Genomic DNA, 19170 nt, shown 5'->3' with positions numbered 1-19170 from the left:
CGCAATGCACGGCGCGACGATTCCGAGAGTGCGCGCCGCGGCTAACCTCAAACTCACGCTAACCCGGCTAACCTTGAATCCCGAACCATCGAACCTCGCGCTCTGTTCCCGCCCGCGTTCCGTGACGACGAAATCACCGATGGCTCTCGCTGGAAGCGTAATCTGAATGATTTCAAGCATTTCGGCAATCAACTGGATCACCTGATTCGAATATCTTCATCAGAGACATGCGTATGAATAATCTAACCTAGCTTTCAGTTTTCACCGTTTACCCTATCGTTTTCACGCTTTCCTGTCTTTTCGCAAAAATAAATTTGCGATAATCTCAGTCAAAACAAATCAGACATTCAAATAATAAGCACGATTGAGTCATTCATTATGATTGGTATGGGAAGATCTGACCTAACCTCGAACTCCACGTGTTCTCGTCCCATCTCTTGAAACGCGCTCAAAGTCATCGATAAACTCGCAAAGAAAACAAGATCCCATGATTTTATTTAGTCTTCGCTCACTCGAACGGAGACGTCATCGTTCCCAGGTGATTTGTTGATACCAGTTGATACCATTATGTCATACGAGGCTGGTCTAACCTCAAATCGCGTCGTGGCTCCGGGCGCGTAATCGCAATTTCTCGCGACTTTCCCGTCTTGTCGCAAGATCGAAGTCACTACGAATTATTCAAGAAACATTTTTTTCACTCTCTGCATCCTCAACTCCTTAAGACATCTATTCCAAAAAAACAGCAACAATGGTCGATTCGGTTTTTTGTGCGTACCCTTGGCAGTTCGACTCCAATTCTCGTGACTGACGTCCACGAATTAAATTTACATAGTCATCTTTGGATATGACTCGCTCTATTTGACTCTCCACGTCCTTAAGTTCGCACTGAAACTGAACTTGATCTCGTTCGAAAACCGCGGGAAAAATGATCGCATCGGCGCAATCGACGGTTTGCGAAGCTATTTTTTATTTATAAATATCTCGGACCCGCTGCCAACTGGGATCACTTTGCCTAAACATTTATCCTTGACATTTCATTGACAAGATTGTTTCGGACTTGCCGGCTGACTGCCGCATCACGGAATATTTTCCCACGACATTGCTCCAACATATGAACATATTACTTCCTTAGATCCACTTCACTTTACAGCATTTAAATCCACTTTACAACAATGTGAGTTTGTTCATTATAACTACTTTTATTTTTCATATTTCAGAGATATTTCAGAGATTTACATTAAGTCGATGTAACAATAGAAAATTATAAATAAAACGCAAAGAATGTGCAATTGATGATGATTTGCGTGTTTTGTTTTACAGTGTTTTCAATTGACATGATTGAAGGATTTGGAGCAATTAAACCTCTTTACGAATTTACATTCAGCTAGACATAATTTGGATGATGCAATTACAAGACACAGCTATAACACTTAATCGTTCTTAGAATAAATTGAAGAAGCAACATTATAATCTTCCTTCTTCTCCCTTTTGATGCTATAGCTATGTTTTAAATACACAAAGTATGTGTAACTCAACATAGCTACATACTTTACATTATCTGTTCATGATGATATTACCATCCAAATCAGCTAGGATATTTCAGCTAACTGCTTGTCATCGCCAAGAAGTTTACTCAAGTACAAACGTGAAAGAATTATGATGACAAAAATGGATAAGATGGTGATACGGGTGCTGTACGGAAGTGAGACTGGAACTGCACAAGACGTCGCTGAGCAAATCTGGAAGAGCGCCAAAAGGTTTTGTTGTTATCCCCCTCTGGCACATAAAACTTCTCGGAGAAAATTTCTGGCACTCAAACTACTCTCGTCTCTTTAAACAAACTTTAAACAGATGTGATTCACTTTTATGTACTTAATGTCCTTTCTTTATCCTATATAATTTAATAGCTTTGCTATGGATGCAATCCTGATTTTCTCAAATTAACAATATTCAGATATAAAAGAATTTTTTATTACACACTCTTTGAATTGTATTATACCAAGATACAAAAATATCTTCTTTTAATTTAAAAAATAATAGCATTTTAATATTTAAAATATATATATTATATTCTTTTGTTATGTAAAAAGCAGAAAAAATCTATGTATAATATATATAATAATCTTATTTTAAAGTTTAAAAGATATAGAATATCCAAATTTAAAATCAAGAGAAAAAATATATAAAGATTGACCTTCTATTTTTATAGGAAGGAATTGCAAAGCACTGTCTCGTCGCTGGATGATTATGAAATTCAAAATCTTCCTTCCGAACAACTAATCATCTTTGTTGTTGCAACAACTGGACAAGGAGACCCTCCAGCCAACATGAAACAATTCTGGAGACATCTATTACGCAAAAATCTTCCAGTGACTATGCTTCAAAATCTAAAATATGGCGTACTTGGATTGGGCGATAGTTCGTATTTAAAATTCAACTTTGCCGCAAAGAAATTGAATAAACGTCTTGCGCAATTAGGTGGAAAAGAATTATTATCCATTGGACTTGCCGACGATCAGCATAATCTGGGAATTGATGCTGTAGTTGATCCCTGGATCAAAAAATTATGGGAAGAAATTGCTGACATTTTTGAAATTTCTGTAGAAGACAAAATAAATGAAGAAAATTTAATAATTGAAAGATATGACGTTTCAATAATAGAAATAAATCAATTAAATCCGACATATATTAATAAATTAATAGATAGTCCGTATCAATCAAATACTGACATCTATGCACAAGAAACATTGATAAATAGTGATGTTAGGATAGGAAAAATAATCGAAAATATAAGAACTACTTCCGAAGACCATTTTCAGGATGTTAGAATAATAACAATCCATGCAGATAACATTAAGTATGATCCAGGAGATATTATTTATATTAGACCGAAAAATACTGCAGAACAAGTGAAACGATTCTTTAATATATTACACGAACATAATATAAAATTGTTTCCAGATATGGTAATTCGAATATCAGAAAAAGAAATAAAGATTCCGTTTGTTTTAAAACAAGATTTAACTTTGAGTGAGATTGTTGAGCAATACTGGGATCTGAATTTCAAGCCACGAAGATCTACTATGCACACTTTATCTCTTATTAGTGAAAATGAACTGGAAAAAGAGAAATTGTGTGAATTTGCTAGTCCAATTGGCCAAGAAGAGCTTTATGATTATATAAACAGGCCTAGAAGAAACATTTTGGAGGTTCTCACAGATTTTCCTCACACAACTAGTAAACTAAATATCAAATTATTGTTTGAAATTATGTCACCCATAAAGCCACGTCCTTATAGCATTGCCTCCAGTTTAGAAAACACTCCAAATATAGTACAAATTTTGGTAGCAATAGTCAAGTTTAAAACTAGATTGGTGGAGCCAAGATTTGGGTTATGTTCAAAGTGGCTGGCAAATTTAAAAAATAATGACAAAGTGATATTTTGGCTGCAGAGAGGAACTTTTCGATTTGACAATGAAAAACCGATGATTTTAATTGGTCCTGGAACTGGAGTAGCACCGTTTAGATCTTTACTTTTAGAAAGAGCGAAAAAAGAAAAAAAATTGACAGAATCTGTCCTATTTTTTGGATGCAGGAATGAAAATAAGGATTATCATTGCAAGGAAGATTTCGAACGTTTATCAAGTACAAATAATCTGAAAGTATTCTGTGCATTTTCCAGAGATCAGGATCACAAAATGTAAGTCATTAAAATAATTATTTTAGAATCATAATTTTTATCTCATAATTACAAAATTAAAGTTTATTACTATTGGAAAATTGGTTGTAATGTGCGCGCGCGCGCACACACACACACATATATATATATATATATATATATATGCACAGGGTGTCGAAAAAACACTAGACCGGCGAAATATCTCGAAAGCTAAGCATTTTAGAAAAAAGTATTTCAGATAAAAATTGTAGGGTTTCAAAAGATCTATTTAATCTAATCTAATCAATTTAATCTAATCTTATCAGTTTGATCTTGGATTTTAATAAAAAATATAGAATGTTAGAGTATCGGTAATTCCCCCTAATTAAGGGGTATCGGTACTTTCCTAACAGTCTATACTTTTTATTGCATTTTCTTGTAGTCGATTTCGAGAACTTTTCAAAACACTATAAAAAAGTTATTTTTCATTAAGTACTTTCCTAATTATGACGCTTACAGTTATAATACACTGTAGCTTTCAAACCTCACAACTCAGAAAATATTTAACGAAAATAAACTTACTTGTAGTGTTTTGGAAAGAGCTCTTGATACCAGCTATTAGATTTTGAAATCAAAAATAGGATATTCCATTTAAAAAAGTTAATGTGATTTTGATATGACCTTGGCGACGCCATCTAAGGTCAAACTGATAAGATCAGTAAATAGCTCTTTTGAAATCCTACAACTTTTATCTGAAACACTTTTCTAAAATGCTTAGGTTTCAAGATATTTCGCTGGTCCGGTACTTTTTCTACACCCTGTATATATGTATATATACAATATGATATATAAAACATAATACAAAACGATATATACAGAGAAAAAACAGGGGTTATGAAATACATGTAGGATGATGAGATACCATGATACCTCGTATATAATTCGCGTTGAATTCTAAAAGCAACCATTAAAATTACTTCGTTGCAGTCCATTTAAATATTATAGGATAGTTACTTATCATTAATATTTACTGTGGGTTTATAAAAGCTGAATTTCAGTTTTTGCAGATAACTAATTTTTATAGTTATATACTCTTTACGTAATTTTGAGAAGTACATTAGATTCTAACAAATTAAAATAGATATAGACCCAGACGGGCATAGCAAGATCTTGGCGCTGAAATAATATTTCATGTTTCAATTCATATCGAACTGCGCGCCGTTACGTTCGGTTTCAGCTTTCGAAAATGAAACATACTTAATTAAAATTGAAAATTAAATTCACTAATACCGATGCTAACTTGCTGTGAATATCTAAGCCTATCTCTATTTTACTTATTGTATACAATTCGTGACCTTGAATTTATATCTATTACTTATTGTATACAATTCGCGACCTTAAATTTATGTCTCTATTACTTATTGCATACAATTCGCGACCTTGAATTTATATTGTATTAATTTTTTAATTTTAATCAAGCTTGAAAGCCTTGAATGTGGCTTTCAAATAATGCAATTGAATTTAATGCGTGCTGTAATGTGTGCATGAATTCACCATACAAAGTTATATCATGTAAGAAGGGTGATGAGCTATTTGCATTACGAGCGTGAGACCGCTGTTAATGATTTTATAACCTTGTAGTGGACGTTACATGATTACTAGCAACAAAAGGAATTATATTAAAAAGTTATTTTTTAAGTCAAAGGATTTATTAAAAAAAATTTTCAAATAAAATATATTTTATAAAATATTCATAAAACTTCGTTTTACTTATTAATGTAAGATCTACAAAGGGTTTTTAATTTGTAAATTTTTATAATTAAAAGTACTTCTTACTACATTGTTAGTAATCCGCGACCCCCTACTATCTCACAAAGACATAAATTGTGAATTACGTTCGTTCTATATATCCGATGAACTTGTAAGAGTGATTGATAGAGATTGATTAATCTCTATAGGTAACAAACTAATGTTGATAAGAATTGTATTAATATTTATTGAATTATTTAAAAAAATAAAAGTGGTATTCTACTACTTTCTTGTTACATATGTATAAATATGTATTTTTATTAAAGAAAAATGAAGTTTGTATAAAAATAGAGTATATAAAATGTATCACAAAAAATAGTTTAAACATATCATTTATTTTTAATAATTTTATAATATATTTCAAGAATTGTTAATTTTTCCAAATCTCAAAACTATATTTTGGATTATAGTGTTTGATATATTTTTATAATATTCCAGATATTACAGTAATACACCAAGAATATTATGTAAAGTGGACATGTAACATTAATAGAATCTTTCCATGATATTAAAAAATATTAAGTAATAATCTCGGAATATTCATAATAATATTTTATTTTTTAATAATATTCATATAATATTCAGGAATATTGTGTTCTTATAGAGTAAAATCTGTTCTCCTCTCTCTATTTTTGAAAAAGTTTAAAATTGTAAAAAACTATAAAATACATCTCACTTCAAGGAGCTACTTTTTTAAGCGAGTTGGAAGGATAGAGTTAGCCTCTCGAAATGATTGAATGATATTTTACAGTTTTTCATATTAATTTTAAACCATTTTCAAAATAGAAAATATGGAAACAAACTTTATAAATACTCCATTAATAAAATCTTAATTTTTTAATTATAATTTTATAGTTTTATTATTTTTCTATTATATACTTTCATTATATTTTGGTTTTTTTCAGATATGTGCAACATCTTATTCGTCAACAAAAGCAATTATGTTGGAAGTTATTAGAAAATGATGGGAATGTTTATTTAGCGGGAAATTCTAAAAATATGCCAGACAATGTACGTGATGAATTTGTCAGTTTAGCACAAGAAGTTGGTAAAATGACGAAGGAACAAGCAGAAACTTTCATCAAGCATTTGGAAAAGAATAATCGCTATCAAACGGAAACTTGGGGTTGACAAAACATAAAAGTCACCAAGATTTAAGAAAAATATTTAATAGGCAAAGGTTATGAAAGGAGATATATATATTTAATTATGTATGTGATAAAAATATATATTATCTATGTTTTACACACAAGCATATAAAAGCTTAACAATATATATTTAAATATTAATATATAATTATTTTTTATTACATTTTAATTATAATAATAACTCTTATTTTCTTAACTATTAGCGCGGTATTTTCTTAACAATTGCAATTTCATCAATTATTAAAGCGATTGCTTTAATAATTTAGCTTACGTTAAGAAAGTTTTGTCCAAGACTTGATATTTATACAATTATGTAGTTCTAAATATAGCTCGAAATAGACGCGCTGTTGCTCCCGCGTTAGATGCAATTATATAACATTTTTTATAGCGCTATTTATCGCTACATCTTTGTCATTTGACCGTGATCATTTAAAAATCTTCACGAGGTTGTTTTACATATAATTATTAGGTCTATCCATACAGTCTCATTTGAGCAAAGAAATCGACCAATTACCAATTCCAAACGAACAATATGCTGTTGGAATCTCTATGTTGGATGTGTGATTGGTTGATTTCTCTTATGTACAAAATCTATGCTGCATTTCAAGCCGTTTGAACAAAGCTTAGGACAGGAGAGGCTCATAATTATCAATGCTGACCACTAATACGTTTTAGTCATACTTCCTGCATTCGGAATAAGAGATTGGACTTCGGGGAGGAAAGAAGACGCGAGAGACGAGAAAAACGCAATAGGAACAGCGATGTGGGCGTAAACAGGCGAGACCGTCACGCTTCACCGAGCGTAATTTATCGCGCATGATTTATTAATATCAACCGCGACGGCTCTCTCGCACGAGCAATCGTCGATCGACAGCTGTAGCGTGTGACCACGGGAACGCGAGCGTGAGTATCTGTTTCCGTCTTTTTACGTCGCATCGCGTTCGAAACGAACGGACCGACGGTCATCGCGCGCGCTATTTTTACGCCTCCTTTTCGAACGTCGCACCTCGTGAGCATTCGGCCACATTCGGCCGCCCTCGACGCTGCTCGGCGTTACTCGGCGGCACGCCGCACCGCCTCAGGCGGCATATCTAGATGAACTCGTAACCCTCGCGACCTAACCTAGCCGAGTGCCGTGCAGTACGGAAACATCATGGTACGACCGCTCGCGTGCCGCCGTCCCGCAGTGCTCACCGTATCTCGAACGATCTCATCTCGACTCCGTCGCTGACTACACCCCTTTTTCCTCTTCTCTTTTCCGCTCCTCTCGCGAAGTGCGAGACAGGAGCAAACAAAACGCACCGAGCCGTCGGCCGATGGACACTGGCACGTTCTTTTTTTCGCCACGCACCCACCCTCCGAGCGGTCCATTAACGTCAATCGCCAGCAATAAGCCTCGCGAATCGCTCTTCAGTAGTCGAGCTCGAGACGAGCAACGCAAAAAAGGGTTACCCGGCGCAAGGTCTGTCTCTTTCCTCTCGGCTGCACTCGCTTACACTTCCCTTTTGAACCTGCCGTTCACGCGAGACACGCACGAGATACGTCTGATCTTTCGATTTATCGACGAAATCTAGATTAGTTGAAGAGAATATATATTTCTCACGCTCGCATTAATATTTTGTCTGCTTGACCTATATCAAAAATATTACCACGAGGCACATCCAATCTCTCGATTGGATGCGACATTGAATATCTAGGTCACATTGTATAAAAAGGGAAGATATCCTTTATTTGACGATTAATTTGCAAATTATAAAAATGTTTACTGTTAATTTTTATTCTTTAATCTTTAGAAATATTACGCTCAGTGTATTCAGACTCATTTATCAAACTAATAGTCAAATAAGATTTATGCAAAATATTTATGTTAATATTTACAATTTATTTAAAATCATTAAATACTTATTTAAATTTAGATGTTTAGATTTACTGTTGAGGTCATTTTTATATTTTAACTCCGTGTTAATTTTTACAATAATATTTAGATTATAAGAAAGTCACACAAATCTCACATTCTTTATTATTTAAATGTAAGTTTTTATGGTTTAAGAATTTTTTGAATTTTGACACTTTCGCGATAACAATAAATTTTAATAATTTTATGAAAAATAAGTATGTCACGAATACACACCACAATCAAAATAAATATTGTTTTCCAGGCAAGGACAAAATTGGACAGTAGAGTGCAGAAAGTGTCGGTGAACTTACACTCTTTCTGGACCGGTCGTCGAGAGATACACTAAAGTCGTCGCAGTTATTACTGAAGTCATCGTTGAAGTCAATAGTGTTTGAAGAATTCTCTTTTTCTCTCTTTTGTAACGGAAAAGAAATCAACAAAAGAAGAAAAATGGCGGGCACTTACACAAAGAAGGAATTTGGCGCGGGGCCTGAGGAGCAGACTCTTCTGAAGGATTCCAATGGGACCCGCATCATACCTTCGAAAGGTAATGGGGCCGTGGTACGCAGTCTATCGCGTCCGTCATGGCTACAGGGGAATGCAGTGGTTTTCTTGGAATGGCTTTCTTGTGGTTTTATTTTCCCACTGTACAGCTGCCCAAACCAGTCTGTAGAGGAAGCTTTCAGTCTGTGGACTTAGCATCCTTGGCATTGACAGTGAAGTATTTGTTGGTTTAACATTGGTTCGTAGTTTGCTGGGTTGATACATACAAAATATATCTTAATAATTTTTATCTAATAATAAAAATGTTATATTATGCAAAAGCTGAATGGATTGAATTGATTAAAATTAATAATTTATATATTCAATTTTTATGTGACATATAGTACGATTCATTTAAGATAATTTAGTGAAGTTTAATTGATTTTAAATTAATCTTAGTAAGAAATTTTATTTATTTTAAATTAATTTAAAATATAATTTGTAAAATAAAATTATAATTTTTGCTTCATGATTGTATCAACATTCATACATATTTAGATTAATTTTAGTATTTTATGAATTATATTTTGTATAATTGATAACACAAAAATACAAAAGTTTACAATTTGGAAAAAGGAATGGTTCTTATAATCTTTAACGCTAAATCAACATCCACAAGCATAAATTTGTGTAATTATTAATTATAGTAAAACATTGATTTTAATGCACTCAAATTGATTTATTTTTAACAAATTTAATTATTTATTTTAAATTTTGAAAATTTTCATGAAAATGTATACATTGTCTTAAACTCTCAGGACAGCTTTTCTGAAATGTCATTCTTATCTTTATAATAGTGCAGCTGAAGAGTGATAAGATATTTTGAAGATAAGAGTTTCTTGTATAGAAGTATACATATGTGTTGGAATGCATATTATTACTTACTATTTTAATTGCTTTGTAACAAATAAATTTATATTTACATATTTATTCTTTATATATGTTTAATTGCAATTAATAAGCAACTCCTAGTTGCTCAATAATATTGTACTGTAGAATTGTTTAGGAGCTGCTTATAAATTGCAAACAATTAAAAATATGTTATATATAATAAAATTGTAGATTAATATATAGAATATTTTATAATTTCTGAATTATTTTATAATTATTTCTTAATAACATTTATGATAATTGATTTAAAAAACCAATTTTTTGTTTACGTTTGTTTAAATAAAACTTCTAAAGCGACATTTACTTAATAATATTATACAATTTTATTGTATACTATATATATATTTTTTTATCTAGTGTATATTTATATATTTTTAATTACAAACAATTAAAGATATATAAATATGTAAATATGTAAAAAGTATGTAGATAAATATATAAACCTACATACAATTTAATTATACAATATTATTGAGCATCTTTAGAAACTGCATTAAGTATACTTATGGTTATCTGTTACAAAGCAATTAAGATAACAAGTAATAAGCATGCATTTTCCAGCATAAAAGAGACTTACAACTCAATTATACAATATTATTGTACAATATTATTGTTTATGAGTCATTTTAGAAACTTTATTCCAACTAAACATAAAAAGAAATTCAATTTTATATTTATTGTAAATGTTATTAAAAAATTATAAAATAATGTGGAAGTTATAAAATAGTCTGTGTTTATCTACAATTTTATTATATTTGTGTATTTATTCGTTACATTGTTTGGAATTTATTAGAAGTGTTAGAAATAAATACATTACACACACACACACACACACACACACACACAAAATATAATGAGATAAATAAGAGCATATAATTAAGATATATATATATACTTAATTATTTATATTTTTTTATTTATCTTTTGTGTTTATATCTCTGAATATAATTTTTTTAAATCAAATTATCACTTTTTCTGTATTGTTAATTACCTATTGTATTTTAAAATTAATTGATTGTTACATTAATAATCTTATATTATTCTTAATTATGAAAAATACAAGCAATAATAACAGTATAACAATATATTTTATTATAGTTTTAAAAAGAATCATATTTTCTTGTGCATGCAAAGTCTCATTTTGCTGATGTGACATGCTGATTTAGCTAAATGAATTTGAGAGTCTTTCCTGTAGTCGCTCAGTCAGAAGCACAAGACTTAAAGCAGTGTTTCTTATTTTTACAGCCATCAGTAAAAAAAAACATTCATAATTATAATCCACTGTGCAATGTCATTTTCTTTATTGTTCATCTTGCTAATATCTCATTTAAATAATTAAGTGCTAGGACAAAGTGCTAATGGTTGTAGAAGGTATTTCACAATTCTTTTCTCATATATAATTAACATAAGACATATTTTTTTATATTTGTATAATACATTCCTCATTATATAATTAAATTTTTTTACATAAAAAATATATATAAGAACATATAGATAAAAGAAGTGTTTACTATTACTTATTGATAACATTTATTATGCATTAGCTCATTAAGATATTTATGTATTTTATAGTTATGTTTGTAAACTGGGTGTTCCATTTTACTGGAAATAATGAAATATTCTTTAAAAGCAACATGTTTTTTTATGACAATTGATTTAATTCATTATTTTGTGCATAAAACTATTAAAGTACAATTGCCGTAAATTGAATAATGTACAAGATTTTTTATACATTATTTTGAAATATTCCAGAATAAAGTATAAAATTTCACGTAAATTATTGATTTTTTGACTATTCAATTTTAATCTTTTTACATGTAGTAAAATGGTCAGAGGAATATTATGTAAAAAAATTATAATTTTACTTAAACAGTAATCTTCATATAACTTTGAAAAATTGATTTTTTTTTTCTAAAATTAACTTTGCCATTGTTTGTCCCTCTTTAGATTATACAACTTTTATCTGAAACATTTTGTTGCATCTTCCACATTGTTCAAAATATTTCATTGTTTCCATTAAAATGGGACACTCATTATATTATACAACAGACATTAGCTATTTTACTAATACTAGCTCTGTACAAGATTGTGCTAATTTAGAGTATAACGTATCTTTTTTTTTTCCCTCCACAAATTCTGTTTACATATCTTATTAGCACTTTTTTTGCTTGTTAATAATTAACAATTAATTACTGTATTACTAATATAATTTTTTATTATTTTCATTATCTTTTTGTACAAATTGTTACTAATATTTTATATATGTATGTGTGTTGTGTTCTCAAACTGCATCAATTGATTTTAATGACTCAATTGATTGCGACATTTCATTATAGCGACTGCACACAATTATCTTTTTGTTGTAGTCAGTTATCTCCATTCTTTCTTACTCGATCTTTTTTTCTTTCTTGATGTTTTAATTGCATATTAAAATATCAATTTTTACCTTTTTTTTATACTTAAGAACTGTACTATTAATTTGAATATTTTGAGATTAAACAAATTATTTTATTAGAATTCTCTTTTTAAATCTTTATGATTAAAATCAGAACTTAAATTAATTTACCATATATTTTTTTAATTAATACATGTAGTATTGTTAAGATATTGTTAGTTTCATAAATTCAAGAAAAATAATTGAAGAGAATGAATTGTATTATACTATCTTAGATATATAATTAATTTCTTAAATCTAAAAATTTGAGGAAGAGACTTTAATTTACACAGAAAAATTCTTATTTTAATTTAATATTAATATATTGACTCTCACATCGAGTTAGCATATGGATTTCGGGTAGAATCGCACTTGAGTTATATGAGCTCACGCTCAATTTTGCCAGCAATATTTTGTTGTACTATTGTATTATCGTAATTATTAATATAACAAAACATTTTTATTAAAAGTTTTATTAGCTATAAATCAAATTAAAACTAAAGTAATGACAAATCTTATGAAACAATGATAAATTTTTCACAGTGATATCAAAAGCAACAAAAGCGTATTATTTGCTGATTCGACTCGACTCTGAGTCGAATCAGCAATGGTCTGTTCTTTTCAGCTGCATTTTTTACACAATTTATCTCTTCTCTTGTAACTAAAAAAAAAAGAAAAAAAACCGACCATTAACTCGGAGTCGAATTGAATTAACAAATCGAATACGCTAAAAGAATTACATTTGCGGCGCTATGAAATAATCGATTTATTTTAGTCGATAGTTAACGTGTTAATGACATTTTTACTTAATAATGGCTATGTTTTTAATTTATAATTGATATACAAAGTGTTCATTAATGGTTGTCCCCACGTTTTACCATAAGAGCACGCATTTATTATTTCTAATATAATATGTTAGAAATACATATCCGTCGGTAAATCATGCTCCTATGATAAAAAATGGGTGCAATCATTAATGAACACCCTGTATGCATATATATATATATATATATATGTCTGTATGTGTGTGTGTGTGTGTGTGTGTGTGTGTGTGTGTGTGTGTGTATATGTCTGTATGTGTGTGTGTGTGTGTGTGCGTGCGTGTGTACACACACACACACACATACATATATACATATATAATACTAATAATAGTAATATTGACAACGAGATATAATAAATAATATATAATTTATAATTAAAAAATTAATACTTTTTTATAAAATTAACGAATTAATTTGAATTTAAGGTTCAGAACCTGTACGTCTTTCACCAGGATGGGAAGGTACAGGTAGACCCGACGACGAATTGAATTTCAAGGGTGTTACAATGGATCAAGCAGATCTTGAATTAAATCCTCCTAGAGATAGGTACAATTATATGTTTATTAACTTTTATTTAATAAAATTATTTGTTTATATGAAATTGCATATAAAATTTATATTGCTAGAATAACGAAAAATTATGTTGATAATCATAAAAATATTGTAGATTTAGATAAAATTATATTTTGTTTTTTTGTTTCAGATTAAATTTAGTATTTTTCATATTGATACTTCATGGAATTGGTGCCTTGATACCATGGAACATGTTTATAACAGCTAAAAATGTAAGTAAAGCGTATTATTATTTATTATTGTAAATAAAAGGGGGCGGTTCTCATTATTAATGATTCGATACCCAAACTGTCGTCCATTGTGCTCCCTCCCTCCCCATCACCTACGAAAGCTCTCCTTCAGAAGAGAATCGGGTCCCTTACCAGTAGCTTGCTTAACTGCTCTGAAAGACTGCACGAGAAAGACCAAACCCAGCGTCCCTACTCTCAGCTCAGCATCGGGCAGGTGCCAAGTACACAAAGATTTATTTTCTCCTCCTCTCCTCATACCCTACAGTCGGTCATCCTATCATTCCACCCCAACCTGTACATGTGGTAATTAAGGGCACCATTGCTAGTCAGTATCTACACTGCTAGCCTGGCGTCTTTTTTGTTCAAAGATCTTATGCTCTAGGTCAGGTCCTCATTTGACATCTCCCCCATCAAAGCCCTAAGCCAAATGTAATAATAATAATACAATAATTAAAATTACGCTATTTTTATAAAACGGTGTTATATTTACAGTATTTTATCGAATACAAATTGTCTAAGGAATACACTGGTATAGCTACAAACTATAATACAAATTTCCTTCCGTATTTGGGATTTGCATTTCAAGTACCGAATTTGTTGTTCAATTGGCTGAATATATTTATACAGTTTGGGTATGTATATAAGATATATATTTTATAATAAAAATATCTTCCTAATTTATATACATTTTTATTATAATATTATGATAAATATGATTGTAAATATAAATTTTGTTGTTATTCCTGTATATTATTTGTTAAATAATAGTATGCTTTACTAAAGAGATTTTTTGTTTTTCAGAGGCAACTTAACAACGCGTATAGTATGGAGTATTTTTGTTTTGGTCTTGATATTTGTCTTTACTGTCGTTTTGGCGATGACTGACAGTTCTGGTTGGCCCGGAATATTCTTTTGGATTACTATCGTATCTGTTGTTATATTAAGTAGTAAGTAACTATTTTATTATTAAAATTTATCAGTATTTAAAGCTATTATATGTATAATAATTTATATTAAACAAAATTTTATGTCTAGTATATTAAATAAAGATATGTCTGCGTAATTAATAATAGATATCATTAATATATTTTTTAATCATGCATTACATTAAAAATTTACGTTTCAGCTGCCAATGGCATTTATCAGAATTCAGTATTTGGAATGGCAGCTAAATTACCCATTAAATACACAGGCGCTGTTGTCTTAGGCACGGTAAATGTTCTTAATAACACCTGATAAGGAATCATTGCATAATGTAAAAAACATTTATAATCTGTTATTTTCAGAATATCAGTGGAACTTTTGCAGCCGTAATAAACTTTCTGGCCCAAATAATGGCGCCAAATGCGCGCACCGCCGCCATATATTACTTCATCACAGCTTTGTTCATTCTTTTAGCTTGTTTTGACACATACTTTGCACTTCCAATTAATGTAAGATTTATTAAAAATTAAATTTTAACTTAATCAACTATACATTTATTAATATAGCAATTTATTAATTTTTTATATACAAAAATTAATTAATGTTAATAAATTGAATTGCAGAGATTTTATCGATATCATGAACTTCTTCATCAAAAGGAACTGAATAAAAGACAGTTAGAGAACAGTTCAAGAGGAAAATATAGACCAGCTTATTGGACAGTATTCAAGGCATGTTTTCCACAATGCTTCAACACATTTTTAATCTTCTTTGTTACTTTAGCACTTTTCCCATCTGTCCAATCCTATATACAATCTTCGGACGAAAATTTCGTGATTCCATCTAAGTATTACAGCAGTGTTATGTGCTTTTTAACATTTAATATCACTGCCATGCTGGGAAGCTTGATTGCGTCATTGGTTCAATGGGTACGTTGACTCTAATTTTATATATTATAGCTTTATATATTTATATTTCATATACTATATTTTACTACACTTATACTACAAAATGTTGTTTGTTAAATATCTTTGATATATATTGTATAATTCTATTTCTTTATTGACAATCATTAATTTTTTTACAGCCGAGCAAAAAGTATCTGGTGATTCCAGTGATTTTGCGACTTGCTTACATACCGTTGTTCTTGCTTTGCAACTATCAGCCAGATGACACGGATAGAATACTACCGATTCTTATCAAGAATGATTGGGTGTTCTGGATCATTGCTATTACTATGGGCCTTAGTAGCGGCTATCTGTCATCACTATCGATGATGTATTGCCCTAGGTAAGCACGATTAATGAAAGAGGGACAACTAAAAAATATGGTAAAATATATAAAAGAAATTAATATAATATCTACAATGTCATATATATTGATAAATATTTTTACATTTAGAATGGTGGATTCACAATACGCCTCAACAGCCGGCATGTTTGGCGCAGCGTCTTTGATTACGGGAATTTTCACGGGACTTCTATTTGCAACGGTGATGCCTTTCATCGTAGCCAACGTAACATTTTGATTGTTTTAAAGATAAGATTTAGCATAGCGATATGCGATTATACTCAGGAGCAAAGAAAGAGTGGGAATTAAGAGTGCACAATCTGTCTCCCATAATTACAAATTAATATAATGTGAAATAACAAGAACCGTGAAGAAATAAGAATGTCGAAGAGAAAATGTTATTCCTAAGAACAACTTGAAAAATGACATTTCAGAAACAAAATTAATTCTTTGACATAAATAAGAGATGTTTTGGAGAATGCTTGTTTGCTTATATATACGCGTTAAACATATACATATATATATCTAATCTTACAATACTTTAAATAACTATAAAAACAAGCTTTTAATTAAGCAAAAGCCGTTTGAAGTGCGTGTTTCTTAAAAACGTGTGGTTTGAAGTTTTTATTGATTGATAATTTTTAAAGTCCCGTAAATAAGAGAAAATAGATACGAAAGTAAATTAAGATCATATAAAGTGCATTAATGACACAATAAAATCGTCTCACAACAGATTTATATAGGGAATACCGGAATCCATGGTTTTGAGGAATCTAAACTAATTCTACTATATATTACTACTGCCCCTATATAATACTAAAACCGGACCAATAAGCCTTATTAAAAAAAAGAAGCTATGCGACGTCCCATTTTTCATATTGTTCAACTAGAAATCGCTAAATCATTAAATTTATCGGGAAGATCACATCTTTACATCCATATAATTCGTTGCGCGTTTAACGCTAAACATAACTTTCATTTACTACAATAACATAAAAAAAAAACATTTTAATAGAATTATTATCAAATGATCTCTTATGATCTCTTTCTCTCATGTAGCGTTAAACGTGTAACGAAAATATATCTTAATAAATAAGCATTACATTTTTAAATAGAGTTTACGCTAAAGTTGTCATGCTGAATTTTTCTGCAGAGAATAAGTTTTTAAATTAATTTTGTCATAGATATATAATAATATCAAACTAATTTTGAGGACAAAACACTTTTAAGGCTCCTGACTCCTCAGCCGAGAACTCCGCGTTGACGGTAGCGACATTTCGTCGCGGACAAAATTAGAACTAATACACGTGAAACGTGACAGATTGACGATGAAATGTTATCGTGCATGTCATTTTGTTATTATGTGTTTCATTGTAAAAACATGACTTGTCTCGTATTTACCAAATTCGTAAAAATGGACCGCGAGTAAAGTTTCTTTGAATTTTATACATAAAAGTACATTTTTCACTCCTTTTAATAGCTATCCGTGTGTTTTCCTGTCTGAATAGACGTCACTTTACGTGCTTTTTACGACTATTTACTGACTGCTAGGCGAAAAAAGGATAGTCGTGACCGATATTTAGAAGTGTTTTAAAGCCATCTGATTAGTCTGTTTTATCCAAATTGGCATTATTTAGAAATGGCACGTCGAACAAAATTATGTGCCCATGTGTTTTCCTGTTTCAATTGCTTCACTTTACATGCTTTTTACAACTATTTACTGATTGTTAGGCGGAAAAAGGATAGTCGTGACCGATATTTAGAAGTGTTTTAAAGTCATCTGCTTAGTTTGTTTTATCCAAATTGGCTTTATTTACAAATGGCATGTCGGACAAAATTACGTGCCATTTCACGCAATTTCTCGCTTCTGACGTCACGACTTCAATATGGCCGCGGCGAGTACTTAGGAGCCTTAAACAATAATTCTAACAGTAAATAGGTAATTACACATTTTTAATTATATTAAAATTATATTTACAGTTTCTAGATTTTACAACTTGAATCTTTGATGAAAATAAAAGGCCAAGTCTAATAATTTTTTTACATCATAATAGAATACATCAAGATCTAATGTAATAGTCTCATAATGAACTTTCATATTATTTATAGCGTTACTTTCTACTCTGTAATTACAAGGTTGTATTTTTTATTTTTTTTTAGTGCTGTTTAGTACTTTATTTGATATTTTACTACATTATAATGATATCTATATTGTATTTACATTAAAAATTGCAATATTTTGAATTTTTTCAAAAATTGTAATAATGAAGTCATTTTGATACTGTTGGATTTCATAATACTTTCAATAATTTTAAATTAATTAAATTTTATAAAGAGTGTGCTTTTATAAACTTTGTATTTTGCAACAGTTGAAACAAATTATACGTCATGAGAAATGATGCAGGAGAGTTAAGACTGTTGGCCATCCAATTGATACTAGTCCTTCACAATTTTGACGACGAGCTTTCTACCTTATATTCATAGATTAATGAGCGACAATTTAAAAAACTGGAAATAGTTAAATTTTTCGGGCTATGATTATGTTATATTTTTAATAATTATGTAATCTTTTTTCATCATATATATATATATATATATATATATATAATTTGTTTATATTATTTATGCTTTATATAGCAATAAAATTCATATGTTCTACGCATTTCAAATGGTCGTGAGATATAGCTACATAATACACAATACTCTTCCATTAAGCCGTACCTGGACAATCTTCACAATTGTTTCACTTGCAACACATATTACTGTACACATTTTTAAATAGTTTAAGCTTTAAATAACAACTTTAAATGTTTTTCGAAGCTTACGCTAAACATATATATTAATACTATAATCATGTTAATATTACACAAATTTAACAATTTTTTATTTGTTCCAACGAAATTTTCTCATAGCGATTTTATAATGGTGTGTATAATATTTGTATTACAT

At 30.1% G+C, this 19170-nt stretch overlaps 1 protein-coding gene across 4 annotated transcripts; it reads left to right on the top strand.

The window, feature by feature from the left end:
- The first annotated feature begins 40 nt into the window (after positions 1 to 40).
- On the top strand, positions 41 to 17225 carry LOC105202470 (NADPH-dependent diflavin oxidoreductase 1). 4 transcript variants are annotated; one of them, XM_026136442.2, is made up of 13 exons: positions 41 to 231; positions 1604 to 1757; positions 2210 to 3700; positions 6373 to 6455; positions 13633 to 13750; positions 13908 to 13989; positions 14500 to 14639; positions 14809 to 14954; positions 15134 to 15219; positions 15294 to 15440; positions 15555 to 15860; positions 16019 to 16221; positions 16333 to 17225. In XM_026136442.2, the coding sequence occupies exons 1-13, from the start codon at positions 228 to 230 to the stop codon at positions 16457 to 16459; spliced, it is 3087 nt and encodes a 1028-aa protein (XP_025992227.2). In that variant the 5' UTR covers positions 41 to 227; the 3' UTR covers positions 16460 to 17225. The 4 variants fall into 4 exon arrangements, with proteins under 4 accessions (XP_025992227.2, XP_011169324.1, XP_011169326.1 ...); XM_011171022.3 differs by lacking the exons at positions 41 to 231; positions 1604 to 1757; positions 2210 to 3700; positions 6373 to 6455 and adding exons at positions 7602 to 8077; positions 8775 to 9059 and having other exon boundaries at positions 13630 to 13750; XM_011171024.3 differs by lacking the exons at positions 41 to 231; positions 1604 to 1757; positions 2210 to 3700; positions 6373 to 6455 and adding exons at positions 7753 to 7771; positions 8775 to 9059 and having other exon boundaries at positions 13630 to 13750.
- Positions 17226 to 19170: the final 1945 nt, after the last annotated feature.

The sequence above is a fragment of the Solenopsis invicta genome, chromosome 10 (genome assembly GCF_016802725.1).
Source record: "Solenopsis invicta isolate M01_SB chromosome 10, UNIL_Sinv_3.0, whole genome shotgun sequence".
Taxonomy (NCBI): Eukaryota; Metazoa; Arthropoda; class Insecta; order Hymenoptera; family Formicidae; genus Solenopsis; species Solenopsis invicta.
This window is presented reverse-complemented; position numbering and strand designations above follow the sequence as displayed.

What these genes read in the sequence shown, in the direction of transcription:
- LOC105202470 (XM_026136442.2), top strand. An exon ending in TTAAATCCTCCTAGAGATAG is followed by an intron (nt 13,751 to 13,907) that starts GTACAATTATAT and finishes TTTTTGTTTCAG; the next exon opens with ATTAAATTTAGTATTTTTCA. An exon ending in TGTTTATAACAGCTAAAAAT is followed by an intron (nt 13,990 to 14,499) that starts GTAAGTAAAGCG and finishes TTATATTTACAG; the next exon opens with TATTTTATCGAATACAAATT.